We start from the raw sequence: 13,352 nt of genomic DNA, 5'->3' as shown, positions 1-13,352 counted from the left end.
AGTTTCGTGAATAGGTTCTGGTCAGTTCCAGTCTGTCCACCCCTGCAAGCTTTTCCAGGGCAACTGCCATCCGTCCGTGGATCTCTTCCAGCTGTGCCAAACGTAGATCCACTGTCTGCAGGGAGGCCTTCATGGTGTTCTCCCTCTCATTGACCTCCTCCAGACGCATGGACATATTCTCAACTCTGCCGAGAACGCAGGGAAATAATAGTTTATGTATAAGCATAAACTATAATCAACATGCTTATAAATGTCTGAGCCATGCTTTAAAGGGGTGCTCACCTTTCTGAGGTAACCTTGATGCGTTCGCCACTGGAGGACTGCTGCTCGTCCTCTTTCTCACGGAAATATTCTTCCACACACTGTTCTTCAAACTCATACAGACATTTTAGCTCCTCTGGATTCAACCTGAGCTCTGATAGAAACAAATCATGACATGAAATCAGTCTTTGTGTTTCAGTCAGAACCAATACTGTTCTGTAATTGTATATGGGCTGCAACATCATTTCTTTAATATACATTTTTGTGATCCAGGATTAGACAAAAAAGAATTTGTGTGTATTCATTTAAAAAATAAATAATTGTGTGACTTACTGAGTCCGCGGTCTTTCTCATCCAGCTCTCCATCTTGTCTCTTTTTGATACACCGCCGAAACAGCCTGTTGAGGAGGATGTAGATGTGGCTGAAGATGATGAGAGGTGGCGGCAGGATGGGGCGGTCATGAAACGTCATGATCAGCTGATATCTCTGGAACTTCCACACCTGGTTGGAAATGGACTTGATTTCACAGAAAGTGTTGCTGTGGAACAAGAAACCGAGACCAGTGAGTACACACGGTCGTAGCAGATGGTTCTTGTAAGAGCAGTTAGACATTGGGGCATATACTTACTTGAACACGGCAATGAGCAAGTTGACCAGAAGAATGTTTGCCACGAGAAGGTAACAGGCCATGATGGCAGGTGTGAGCCAGGCACCAGGGATACATGGAGGCAGTTTCTTCCCATCCTCGTCATATAAATGTTCACCACATGGAGCTGCAGCGAAAGAACAGTTCTAGCTATAGAAATTGTTCTGAGCTCTTTAGCTAACTGATTTGAAATGCATTCTTGGCTTGAAGACTGTACTCACGGTTGATTTCCATCGCATAGACTTGGAGAAACATTGACAAAGCGTTAAAATCAATAAACACAATTTATTTTATATCACACTTCTGTCAAGGTCAAGCTGATGTCCATGGAAAAGTGGACTGGTGTTATCAAAATGTTGCCACTAATCAAACACAAAAGATAGTTTCTTTATGTTATATCTCTGGCCTCTTTTTTAGTGTATTAAAACAAACAGAAGGATCAGCAACTTCCTCCGAAAACATCTGTTTTAATATGTAATAACCATGCTAATTTAGGCTTTTTTGATAGCTGATGGTTGCCTTCACCCTGACAGAAGAAACACTGACAGACAATCTACTTGAAGGCAGATGATCATGATTGAGGAAATTACATAATAATATATTATCCTTCTCTTCCTCAATGCAAATATGATTACCATTTATTGAAGGCTAATATAAATATGCCAGCAGAGGGAGACAAAGTATTGAGAGGCTACAGTGTAATATATTATCATTAAACATCACAGAATCTGAGACAGAAAAAATACTGTAACACTGATCATCTGCCCAGAATCAGGAAACAGAATCTTACTATGAACTCTAGTCTTACGGTCTATCGAGTCCGCAAAAACCTCTCCGTAGATCATCCAGTAGGGCATGTAGAAAATGTTTCTGGCCAGGCGCCATGTTGGCTCCTCATCAGGGTGAAGGATGGCTTGCCGAGCCACCCCAAAGCTCATAAGCACCACCAGCATGATCACCACAAAGTACATCATATCTATCATCTGAGGGACAAGAAGCAAACATACATTTTAACTTAGTGTAACCTTCTGTTTGTGTTGCATGCCATGTGGTTTCCACATTATTTGTGAGGCATTAAATGTTGTTACCATCTTTCCTATCATCATCACATAGGGTCCCAGATATTTGTTGACTCCAAAGATGTCCAACACACGAATGTACCAGAAGATGATGTCGATGCAGTAGATGACTCTGCCGTAGCCCAAGTAGGGTTCATGCTGCAGCCGTAGCATCAGACCAAAGAGAAAGGTGCAAATGGCAGCCAGGTCTGTGATGTTCCAGTACTCCTCCAGCCACACACTTATCTTCTGTTTCAGCTTCCCCGGCTCTGACATCAGAATCTAGACATCAGGGTTTAAATATCATCCAGATGTCACAATATATATATATATATATATATATATATATATATATATATATATATATATATATATATATATATATATATATATATATACTGTGTATGTGTATTACACATGTAAGGACTCAAATCAGATCAAATTGATCATATGTAATGCCTTGTACCTGTCTGACTTTTTCTGATCCAAGTGTGAGGATGTATGCAATGACAGTCCACTCTTGTAAAGATGGCCATCGCTCCATTTTTACCAGGATAATATAGTTGTACAACATCAAATATCCCAGGTAGCAAATCTGTCGGAAGAAGAAAACACCAAAATGCCGTTGCATTTAAGTCACTACACTCTAAGTGAAAAAATATATAAATTATTCTTGTTTGTGTGAAGGAAACTTACAGTGTTGAACCAGAATTTGGTGAATGGCGCATTGTAAAACTCAAAGAACCTTTTGGCAATGGGGATTTTGCGGACATTAGTGCTGCCCTCCTCTTCATCCCCCTTTCGGGAAACTGCATCATTGTTAGGGTCCTACAACATAACAGAGAATTCTCAGTTTCAGCTTATAATTTTTCCCTTTTGATAAAAAAGGTATTTAAACAGTATGTGTCAAATGAAATAATTACTTTGCTGGATTTTGTGTCATCATCCTTTTCTTTTCCCTGTTCTTTGTCTCCAGGTGCATGATATGATGCATCATCTCCAAGACGGAAATCCAACAGTAGAATCAGAGGAGGAAAGACGATTCCCAGAATAACCTTGGTGAAAACAGTTTTTATAAGACACAGTGAGTTTGTTGTTATTTCACTCTTACTTTAAGGCAATACTAAAAGTATTACAATGAGTGATGCTATTATTATTGTGAACAAAATAATTGATGGATGCCTAAAAGAAAACATTTTGAGATATCAACCTTGAGGCCGGGATTTTTGCCGATCCTTAAGCAGCCCATCCACATGTCGGTGAGCAACATCTGGCTGCAAGTGTGGGCAATGAAGTCACGTTGCTTAGCAGCCACAGCCAGCTTCAGACAGGTGGAGTTACTCCAGTTGACCAGCTCATATGTTAGGAGTTTCATGGCTACCTGTTCGTCATGCTTGTAAGACTGGTCCAACAGCTCGTAGGCAAGCTGGCCAAATTCTCTGTGAAAGAGAGGAAACTATTATGTTAATTTCTATATTGCACCTGCACACTCAAAAGAGTTTGAGGAGGTAAAACAAATAGAGAAATGCAAGTGAAAAGTTTTTAATTACAATAATAACATAACAGATATTGCTTTTCAGTAGAGGACAGGCAACCAATGTAAAGATGCAGAATTAGAGTGATATGCACCTGTGTGTTTTTATTTGGGGAGAAAATACTAATTGTGAAAACTAAAAGTGAAACATTTGTGAAAGATATTAAATGTACTGACTTTGAGTTGTTCTCCAGGTTTTGGGAGATGTCATCCACCAATTCACTCTCAGAGCACTCATTGGCCATGGCTTTATACAGTTTACAGGCCACCAGGGCCTTCGCCATAGCTTCTTCTCCACGCTGCCAAAGAAACAGCGCCATCTTCTGGCGCTTCATCAGCACCGCCCACAGCATCAGCTCATGGAACGGGAACTTGAATCGACAGACCTCAGGGTCGTCCACGTCAATTTCCACCTCTTCCTCTTTCTTCTTTTTGGGCTTTTTCTTGCCTTTTGACCTCGGTTCATCATCCTGACAATATGAAAACATAATGTTAGATTATTGTTCTATGTGGGTTGTATTTCTTTTAGCTACTTGACATATTGTGTTGTGGAAAGGATACCCCACCTCCATTCCAAGAAGCTTCAGAGCCTTCGGCTGCAAGAAGAGAGCAAAACATCCTTAATACCAAAATGGTACTTAATATGATGAACAAGCTGTTATTGTTTAGTTTATTATTCAGCCGTCATTGTTATTTCCTTCCACCCAGTCGTACCCTTTTTAGTCCATACAAATTATTGTAGAGGTTGCGGAAAGCCTTCCTGGTGTAATTACTCCTGTAAGCTCCCCCCATGAAGCACTCCAGCACCAGACCAATATCAATCACAGTGATCTGATAATCTGGAGGAAGGTTTCCCTGCAAAACCACCATAGTAATATTTAATATAGCAAGTGTCTCAAGATTATATGTAACCTGAAAAAGTATTAAATGTTAGACATTATGCAGAAAAAACACGTCATTGGAAAGATCATTTTTACCTTTTTGACATCCCTGACCACAGTATTCAGTGAATTAACAGGGCCAAGTTTCTGAGGAAATAGCGAAGAGGAGGACGAAGAAGGTTGTGTAATTAGTGTGAACCTTTTTCAAATTTGTCAGATCTATATTTTAAAAGGGTTCAGTCTCATTTTCATTTGCTGCAGTATGTCAGGCCTACTGTGTTGTATAACTCCTCCAGTCTGGGAATGGTGAGGAAGTGGTGAATATTGACCCCATTCTCAAGGAGCAGTTTGACAAAGTCCACTCGGTCGAGCACCAGAGCATCCATCATAGCCTGCTCTAGAGAGTTCACCTGAGAGTAGGATAGGTGACTTATCATTTATACATCACAGCTTTCATTGTACATTCTTATTTTAAACTGAAGTGAGAGTTTTTGCCATAAACCCCACTCTTACCCAACGAATCAACTCCAACTTCCTCGGGTCTGTTTCCTCTGGAGGTTCAGGCTTTGCCTTTCCCTTCCCCTTTCCCTTCTTTCCCCGGGCTTTGTTTCGAGGAACGCTGGCAGGACTCTTCTGCTTCTCTTGAGCCGGGGCTGCGGTGGTTGTAGAGCTGGCCATGGCACCGGCAGGCTTACCAAGCAGGAAATAAGGTGAATAAATAAATCTTAAGCATCAAAATATCAATGTATTTTCTGCTATTAGTAGTACTTGATTACATTAAATAATTGGAATTGTGTTTATCTTTAACACAGTTCATAGGAGATATCTCTGTGATTCTGCTAAATGTCGAGGATACACTGTTTAAAGATCCCCAGCATATATAAAGTACTCTGCTTTGAATAATATGAATACATATCTGTGTTTTACAAGTGTAGAGTAATAATAAGCCAAACACATTTTGAGCAACCAAAGTTTCTTCTGTAATGACATCCTTGACGTTGTAACTGTTTTGCACTCATTTGGGATGATTCCTTTACTTTAGTCACATGTGAGCCTCACTTACTGGTAAATTGTGCCCGTAAACAAATATATGATTGCGAGCAATGTCCACTCTGTTCCAGGCCAGAGCCAAACTGAGCTGGTCAGCTGCCGATGCATTCGTGCCTGATGCGAAAGAAACGTAAGGAAAGACAGAGAGAGAATAGGAAGCATGTAGTACATCGAAAGAAAAGTATTGCTGTGATGTACTAGTACACGCACATGTTGAGATGTCTGTTGTGATGCAGCCAGATAATACCTTTTAACAGGGCAGTAAGAATAGCCATTTCTATATCTTGTTGTCCCTCAGAACCCATTCGAAAAACTGTGATCTACAAGTGAAAAATCAACGAAAAGAGAAGGAACAACAGCAGATGTGAAGCCATGTACTGTAATGGTTGACAAACCAACAACATGAATGGATGGATGAACAAACCACTCTAACTGCAGCTGTAAACATGTAGAGATGAACTAATGGGAGATTCTTGCAGCTATAGACGTCTCACTGCAGGCTGACCAGTGGACAAAGCTAATTTTACTAGTCAGACAGTGCAATAGTGTTTTCCTTGTTATGGACTCGACTCTATCAAATTAAATTACGCTGACGGCTCTGTCACATGTGCAGCCATGGTAAATGTGATTAAGTTGGCATGAATATGTGGCACGACGCCAGAGATGTCAGGGCTGGTCTTGGGATGCGTTGATAGTGAAGACTGAAAACTTGTGTTCCTCTCTCAGACGGTTGCAGGACGCATTGTGTGCTTTTTGGCAGATAGAGATTATAATTATTGTTATAATGGTGAACTCCTAATTCGGTTAAACGTTCCAGCCTGGAGTTACATCACAGCAAAGTTCAGCCTTCTAAATCAGTGTTGCTATGTGTCTATCCCAGCTGTTCACATGGGATGCACTTAGGATGAAAGGATTATTTGGGGAGTAGACGATGACACTGATTCACCTGTAGGTTAGTCATGGCACTTTAGATTAAAAGCAGGCAGCAGTGTGGCCTTTTAGTTGCGTATAAAGAGCTCAAACTACTTGACTGAGTGACTGTCACATTGTCTGGGTTGGGTATCAGCGAACACTAAATGCCCACAGTGCTATGATCTTTGAAAAAGCAGTTCAAGTTGCTTAACTGAGAGTGTTGGCGCATTAGGTAGTCTAATACACTGGGGATAGAGAATGCGGAGTCGCTGGTGAAGTGATAGCACTCTGCGGACTGAAAAAAACATGGGGAGTGGAAAGAGAACCTGGCCGAGGATTAGAGAGACGGATCCTCTCCTCCATCTGTGTGCTGCATGCTTACTGTGGATGGATGAAGTAAGAGTCTCTGCTAAGCAGGTGGTGGTGTGAGCTGATCTTTCCCACCCAAATGTATATAGTCTGGAGATTAAATATACGTGGGGTATTAAAAACTACTAATCACATCACTTGCACAAATCTGAGGGAGATGCACAAATGCTGCCACTATTTATGTGCCCCGGTCTCCAGCAAACACTTTGGGGCAACACTCAGCTCAGGGATTAATCTTCTTTATCTGTGAAGACTCTCATCAGGGTGTGTGTTCATCATGAAGCCAACTGCATTGTTTGCATTGAAGTACAGTTTACCACCACCACCTCTTTACAGCTGTGTGCTTATACGTGAGGATTGATGATGTAGTGAAGATGCGAATGCTCCAGATTACAAGAGCAAATGACACATGACCACAAGGAAAATGACAACCATGCTGTGGGGATTATGTTTATTCAATATGTTAATGAAAATACACAGATGAGTGGAATGGATGAATGATGATGGAGACCAGATGCTTCACAACTCAGAGATATTTATTGATTCTTCACACAGACATGTTATTTTCAAATAATACTTGTGGAATATCGTGAAGATATCTACACCTTATTTTTCAGTGTATTCTCCTACTCACCAGTTCCCTTTTCTTCATGCACTCCATAACCATGAGCAGGATCTGCTGTGACTGGCTTTTGCTATAATTAAAAGTCTTCTGAATAGTGACCAAAAGTTGCTCTCTGACATCATCATTAACCAGGCTGGAAAAAGAAGATTCAAGGAGGACATATCAGCTTTTTTGTTTTTACCAGAGGAATGACATCCGTGTACAGTAAAGGAGCAATCATCTGAAAGCTCACCCTCCGTCCTCTGAGAACTTGTGTGCGAAGGAAATGATGTCGGAAGCTCGGCCGCTGCCGTCACACACCACCACGGGGATGGGGGGATCGTCTCTCAGGCTCTCCAGTGCGATGGAGATCACGTTGGGGCCTCCCTCCACTATCAGACACACTAGAGGAACCCCCTGACCCAGACCTGGAACACACACAGACAGAAATACTCAGTCCTTCCATCCATCCATCCATTTATCATCAAAGTGTCGCCTTATGATAACAGAACTTTGAGAATGAAATGTTGAAGCAGAACACATTGAGTTGGTGGGCGAACAGACCAAACCGGAGGAGGGAGTGAAGTCAGTGGTGACAGTTGGGCATCCCTTTGCTGTCCCTGCCTTATCCGAGCTTCAGGCATAGGATGACAAAGGGAAGCCCACAGGCCACAGAGGAGCTCTCCATCCACATATCCAACAAGACTCTGGCTCACACTCAAACACACCATGGATGTTTTAAGATATCTGAGAGATTTTTGACTTACGCGTGTTGATCTTCTGCAGGGAGATGTGCTTCTCCAGCAGCCGGCGGAGTTTGACCTCAGAGCCGTACTTCCCACAGGTGCCGTTGTCAGTCAGGATGAAGTGGGAGTGGCTGTTGTTGAGCACAGCCAGCTTGCTCAGTGGGTTTGCCATTGTCTGATAGGGTTTGTTTACCTGGAAAAAGAAAGAGAAATGAGTATGAAATGTGTCAAGAAGAAAAAAATTGTAATAAAGGGTCTTTTTTTTTCTGGAAACTAAAAGCAGAAAATGTTCTCACATCTTTTCCGATGAGATCCTCTTTGTTTTCCAGGATCCCCCATGGAGCAATTCCTATAGCGCACACCTTCCCTCGTGACTTGGAGGAATGGTCCTTTAGGGCATCTCCTACATGACGGATCACCCCTAAAATGTAAAGAGCAAGATACAGCAACATAAATAATGACTCTTCCAACTGCCTGATGGGACACAGTGCCGTTACTGCAGGCAAAATCCACACGATTGTCATTTCTGATTTCTAATTTTCCCAGCAAAAGCTCTAATTACAGTGCTTAAACCTGTGACAATGGGTTAGTCAAATCGCTCCCAGGAAATTGCAGAATAGGTGTTATGTATTGATAATTTAGAGCAAAGGTAATCTTCTAATGTCACGAATTGTTATTTTGAAGAGTCAAATGAACATTAAAAGCGTTATCCTGAACTGTCAGCGTCCTACCCGTGTTGACGCCACCTGTGAAGATCCAAGCTCCGGTGGTGACGGCAGCTTTGATCAGCCCTTTGCCAAACACTTGCTTGAGTTTTGGTTGGAGGTCGAAGTTCTGGAGACCTCCGTGGACTGAGATGAGCAAGGTGGGCAGTTCCAACTGCCAGTCCTTCACCATCAAATGCAGGAGGTTGTCAGGTTTGGTGTCATAGGAGACTCTAATATACTAGGAGACAAGGTGAGGGAAAAGAACAGTATTGTTAGTTATTTCTAATCAAAACCGCACAGTCACCGTGAATACATTTTTCAATGGCTTAGACTCACCATGGCCTTGTTGATGAATCCTCCACCCTGGAACTCGACTAAGCCGTAGGCGTCTGTTGGGTAGGTCCTGGTGTGCTTGATCACACTCCATTTATCCTTTGGGGTATCAATCTGCACCAGCTGGTTCGCTTCCTCTAGCGAGTTGGCACCAGCAGGGATGGCCACATGCTGCGCCATCAGCTGACCACAGGAACATCTACATGGATCACAGAACACACCTGTCAGATTGTGTTGATGTAGACTAGAAAATGTGCGTTGATTATTTCTATAAATCCCTGAGCAGTGTCCTATTCAGTGTTGAATCATGACTAGAAGAAACTGAGCCAAGTGTTGTTGTGAGTCTGCTCATGAAGGCTGTGTCTTTTCCTCGAAACACACATCGCACAGGCTCTTTCATGACTGTGTGCCCATTTCTGGGAAATGTGTGCCTCAGCGAACAAAGGCCTGCACTGCCTGGCTGCTCCCGTAGCCCAGGACAGTGACCATGTCCTGCAATACACTCTGAAACATAATCCTAATAAACGTCTGATAACCCGCAGTCATAGGTGTCATGATTAAATTAATTTAAATGATTTCTAATTTATGTAGATACTACGAGTATGAGATAATACTCATAGTATTTACGGAGCTGAATTTACACATACAACACTGTCATTACATATTCCTAAAGTAAAGTAAAAGATAGCCTACTTTTTTTTCACATTTTAGAGAGTACAATTAAAATGGATCGTATAAGCTCTCTCGAGCAGTAAAATGGAGCAACTGAAATTAATTTGATGATTAATTTGAGTTATTTTAGAGTGTTTTTGAGTAATGTTCAAATGATAATGAGATAGCTTCTGTTCATGGTTCAAGCCATATTTACCACAAGTAATACAAACACATTTAAAAGGCAGTGTGATGAGCGTACCTGGTCGGGTCCTTGGTGGGAAATTTGTGAATACATTCTCTTTTAACAAAGGTCCTCTCAATCCAAACTCGTTGTGCCTGTAAAGAGGAAATATAAGAGAGAGAGAGAGAAAAGTGTCAGCTCACATGGTGTCATACTACATATATCTATGTCACTATTAAAATCCTTTTGGAAGTAATAAGATGAAGACTAAATACATCCTGCAATGAAACTCAGTGAGCGCTGAGAAAATATTAATTGAAGTGAAACTGTTTCTGCAGAGACTTAGAAATACAGTTATATTGCGTGTTGACTGGTATTAATAGGGAGTAGCATCGTATGCAGTAGATGCGGACTAACACCTTTCATTGTCTGCTCAAGCTTGATAAGCAGCCAGTGAAAAATCATCACACAAAAGTACTATGCCCACGCACTTTGTCAAATCCTGCTCTGATTGCTGTTTTTTTTCCAGTGCCGAGCAAAAATAACCAAGTTCAAAGGGCCATTGTTGACGCTGGAGCCCCAATTAAAACTGAAGCACTGGAAGCAAATCTTTCCAAGAAAACACTCGGAAGTTGAGTGTGGTGAAGAAAAGAAAAAATCATCTTCATATTTAACAGCATTAATAGCTTGAAACATTGTGAAATAAGTATTTCAACGTCACCAAGTAGTCTGAAGTCATGAGTATAAACGAAAGACTTGTGAGTCTTGTGAACAGCAATCACAAGTTCCAATAACACAGTACAGTTACTGTTCTCCCTTTATCTGCTTAATTGGTCTCAGCCAACAGGGCGGCTGCAAAACCACAAACTATCCATTAAGTCAAGAAAAAAATGTTTTAACAGGTCTATCATTTTTTTTAATATTGTTTATACATATGTTACTATGTGCTGGTCTTAATGAGTTGGACTGGAACAGTACTGCTGCTATTTTTTTTGTTATTAATCCACAGTTTTCATCCTTCCCTTCAAACTTGTATAAATAAATATTTTTCTTTTCTGTACCCCGATAATGTTTGCTACTGTGATGACCTGATATTACCCAATAGACTCATTCAAGAGTCATCTGATAATACCTTGGTTGAGTAGATAAAATCACCAAGTGATGTTTTGCTAAAAATAACACTGTATTCCTATTTATTTAGTTGCAATGGCATCATTGCATTTTTCTTTTTAAATGTTAAACTGATTGTTTGCATGAAGACATACACATTTGAATAGTGTATGTAATTCACAAATACCTTTACATGGTAGCTTTTTGGAAATAAATGTACCACCTTGTTGTAGTTTCAAAAAGTCCAACATGTAAGGCCGTTGTTCTTGTCGGTCTTGTTACAGCAGTTTTCCATCTCCCCGTTATTATGCATCATTAAACACCCAGAACTCGCAAGTTGCTGCCTGGTCTCACTCACCACATCTGAATTCACTTTCCATGATCTGTAATTTGTTCCACACCTCTGTAATATCTAACTAATTGTGCCATACAAGTAATCAAATACAATTTAAAAAGAGTTAAAGTTACAGAATTGAGATACACTTACACAATCTTCTGTCCGAGCTGCAGAGTCCTATCTCTAGTCCTGCTGGAGGTTAAGCCAGAGAGCCGAGAGGAAGTCTCAAGTTTGCTGGAGAGCTTTCTCCTGGTGCTGCACTCCCAGTCAAGAGCTCTCAATGAATCCCACAAGACATGAAACTTCTTCACTTTATGAGGGCCAGCTAATATGATGAGCATGTGAGCAGGGTCTTTGTTCGCCCAAGTCTCATGACTCCAGTTCAAGGTAATCCCTTTTGGAGTCCCATGACCCCTTCTCCATGCCCACAGGGTATTTTCATCCTTCGCTTGAACAAGGCACAATAAATCTACTTTGATAACTGGCCCCTAATCTCCCAATTTGTTGAAACTCCTTTCTTTGTGTTCACTTCACAGTGTGGAAGATCTTAGCTTGTGTGAGAAGACGGTGCAGACTGGCTAACCTGAAAGCACTGCAGTCTCGTTCAGAGGCTCCCCAACTTTTCATTTGAAATATTTTCACCCCCGCCAACTACTTTGATTTCAACCCAATTTGCATAATTGAGAGAATTGGATGCAGGCATTCTTTTGGAAGGCGCCTTGTTAAGACTTGACTAGTCTCCAGTCGGGGGCAAGGTCAATCAATGCTAATTGCAGTTAATCTCTAGTTCCATCCACCATGTTTTTGTGGAGGAAAAGAAGACTCAGCAGACCAGCTTTTCAATATTATTTTGCTTTTTAATTTTGCTCCTGTAAAGTGGATTTGCTTCTTTTTTTTAATTACTTCTGTGGTTTTGTATAATAAATAGCCTCCCAGCAGGCTGAAAATGGATATTATAGTTTAAACAAATCACATTTATCCTCCTGGCTTCTATCTGATATCCAACAGGTTAAACTGTGGGCTCAACCAGGAACACATCAAATATGACCTATTTCTTTTTTTAAAGATATCATGTTTATTGTACATGTTGGACTTAATGGAGTAATTAAATTAAGATTATTTAAAGTCATTAAGGGCTTTCGGGAGCATGCTTAAATAACTAGAGGAAGAAATTAGGTGATCTCGAAGCTGAGATGGCGTTAACAAGCACAAAGTTGTAGACATCCATTTAAAACCTTCCTCATGTGAAATGGTGTAATAAACTCTCCTTTTATGGTTGAAGTGAGCAGTTTGAGCCTGACTGTAACTCAGAGTGAAAAAGACAAGGGAGGTTGGTGGTTGATGACTCATAAAGACACAGAGAGAAAGAAACCTTTTGGTCCTGCTCTGGCTAAAAAAGCATGTGGGCCACCAAGGAAAACAAAGCGCGTTTCCAGAAGGGTTTGGTGACTATGTCACAGTTCTTTCAGCTGACTTAAACTCATTAACGTCAGCAATTAAAACCAAAATCCAGTCAGCAACCAGCTGCCTCGTTAAAAGCTGCACTGTTGTTAAGTGCTGAGCACTTAACAACAAAAACCTTCAAGAATTAGATACTGCAGGATCAGATTGTGTCACAACGGGCAAATTAACGAGACTTACGACAAGCTTCTGAACAATAAACAACAGTCATTCCAACTTGCAGAATGATTTGAGGAAATGAGCGTTCAAAACAAAAGGCAATTGTGTGCTCGATTGCTAAGGAGGTCACAGAAAAGGTATAAAATATATAAACGCAGTATGTTTGTACCCTGCATTTCTCTCAGAATAAGTACTGCTGCCAGTTGGCAGTAGACACAGTATTTGTGTCAGTCAGGATGTATGCCATACATTCATGCCTTTTTGCACTGGAATCACATGATCCTGGTCTCTTGACCCTCAGCTTAGTGAGCAACCAGATCAGAGCAAATTTGTTCCAGTGCTGCTACA

General features: G+C 41.0%; 2 protein-coding genes across 2 annotated transcripts in view; both read right to left on the bottom strand.

Moving 5' to 3' along the window:
* Positions 1 to 5,059, bottom strand: part of LOC306741082 (transient receptor potential cation channel subfamily M member 1-like) — a gene marked incomplete at both ends in the record, with an annotated part of 6,234 nt that extends 1,175 nt beyond the window's left edge. Inside the window, 14 exons of the mRNA XM_079223335.1 lie at positions 1 to 185; positions 283 to 415; positions 595 to 800; positions 891 to 1,035; positions 1,717 to 1,891; positions 1,997 to 2,248; positions 2,433 to 2,561; positions 2,663 to 2,794; positions 3,177 to 3,405; positions 3,678 to 3,970; positions 4,067 to 4,096; positions 4,215 to 4,355; positions 4,657 to 4,791; positions 4,895 to 5,059. The exon at positions 1 to 185 is cut by the window's left edge and continues 1,175 nt beyond it. Coding sequence (XP_079079461.1) covers positions 1 to 185; positions 283 to 415; positions 595 to 800; positions 891 to 1,035; positions 1,717 to 1,891; positions 1,997 to 2,248; positions 2,433 to 2,561; positions 2,663 to 2,794; positions 3,177 to 3,405; positions 3,678 to 3,970; positions 4,067 to 4,096; positions 4,215 to 4,355; positions 4,657 to 4,791; positions 4,895 to 5,059 — 2,350 coding nt within the window. The remainder of the gene's footprint in view (positions 186 to 282; positions 416 to 594; positions 801 to 890; positions 1,036 to 1,716; positions 1,892 to 1,996; positions 2,249 to 2,432; positions 2,562 to 2,662; positions 2,795 to 3,176; positions 3,406 to 3,677; positions 3,971 to 4,066; positions 4,097 to 4,214; positions 4,356 to 4,656; positions 4,792 to 4,894) is intronic.
* A 2,194-nt stretch (positions 5,060 to 7,253) lies between these two features.
* On the bottom strand, positions 7,254 to 11,665 carry LOC306741032 (transient receptor potential cation channel subfamily M member 1-like). The gene is made up of 8 exons (XM_079223285.1): positions 11,535 to 11,665; positions 10,016 to 10,092; positions 9,106 to 9,301; positions 8,794 to 9,007; positions 8,359 to 8,483; positions 8,084 to 8,255; positions 7,570 to 7,744; positions 7,254 to 7,470 (listed from the first exon to the last, which is right to left on the bottom strand). Exons 3-8 carry the CDS (start codon positions 9,280 to 9,282, stop codon positions 7,326 to 7,328), a joined length of 1,008 nt encoding a protein of 335 aa, XP_079079411.1. The 5' UTR covers positions 9,283 to 9,301; positions 10,016 to 10,092; positions 11,535 to 11,665; the 3' UTR covers positions 7,254 to 7,325.
* Between the last annotated feature and the right edge of the window lie 1,687 nt (positions 11,666 to 13,352).

The sequence above is a fragment of the Taurulus bubalis genome (genome assembly GCF_910589615.1).
Source record: "Taurulus bubalis genome assembly, chromosome: 9".
Lineage (NCBI taxonomy): Eukaryota > Metazoa > Chordata > Actinopteri > Perciformes > Cottidae > Taurulus > Taurulus bubalis.
This window is presented reverse-complemented; position numbering and strand designations above follow the sequence as displayed.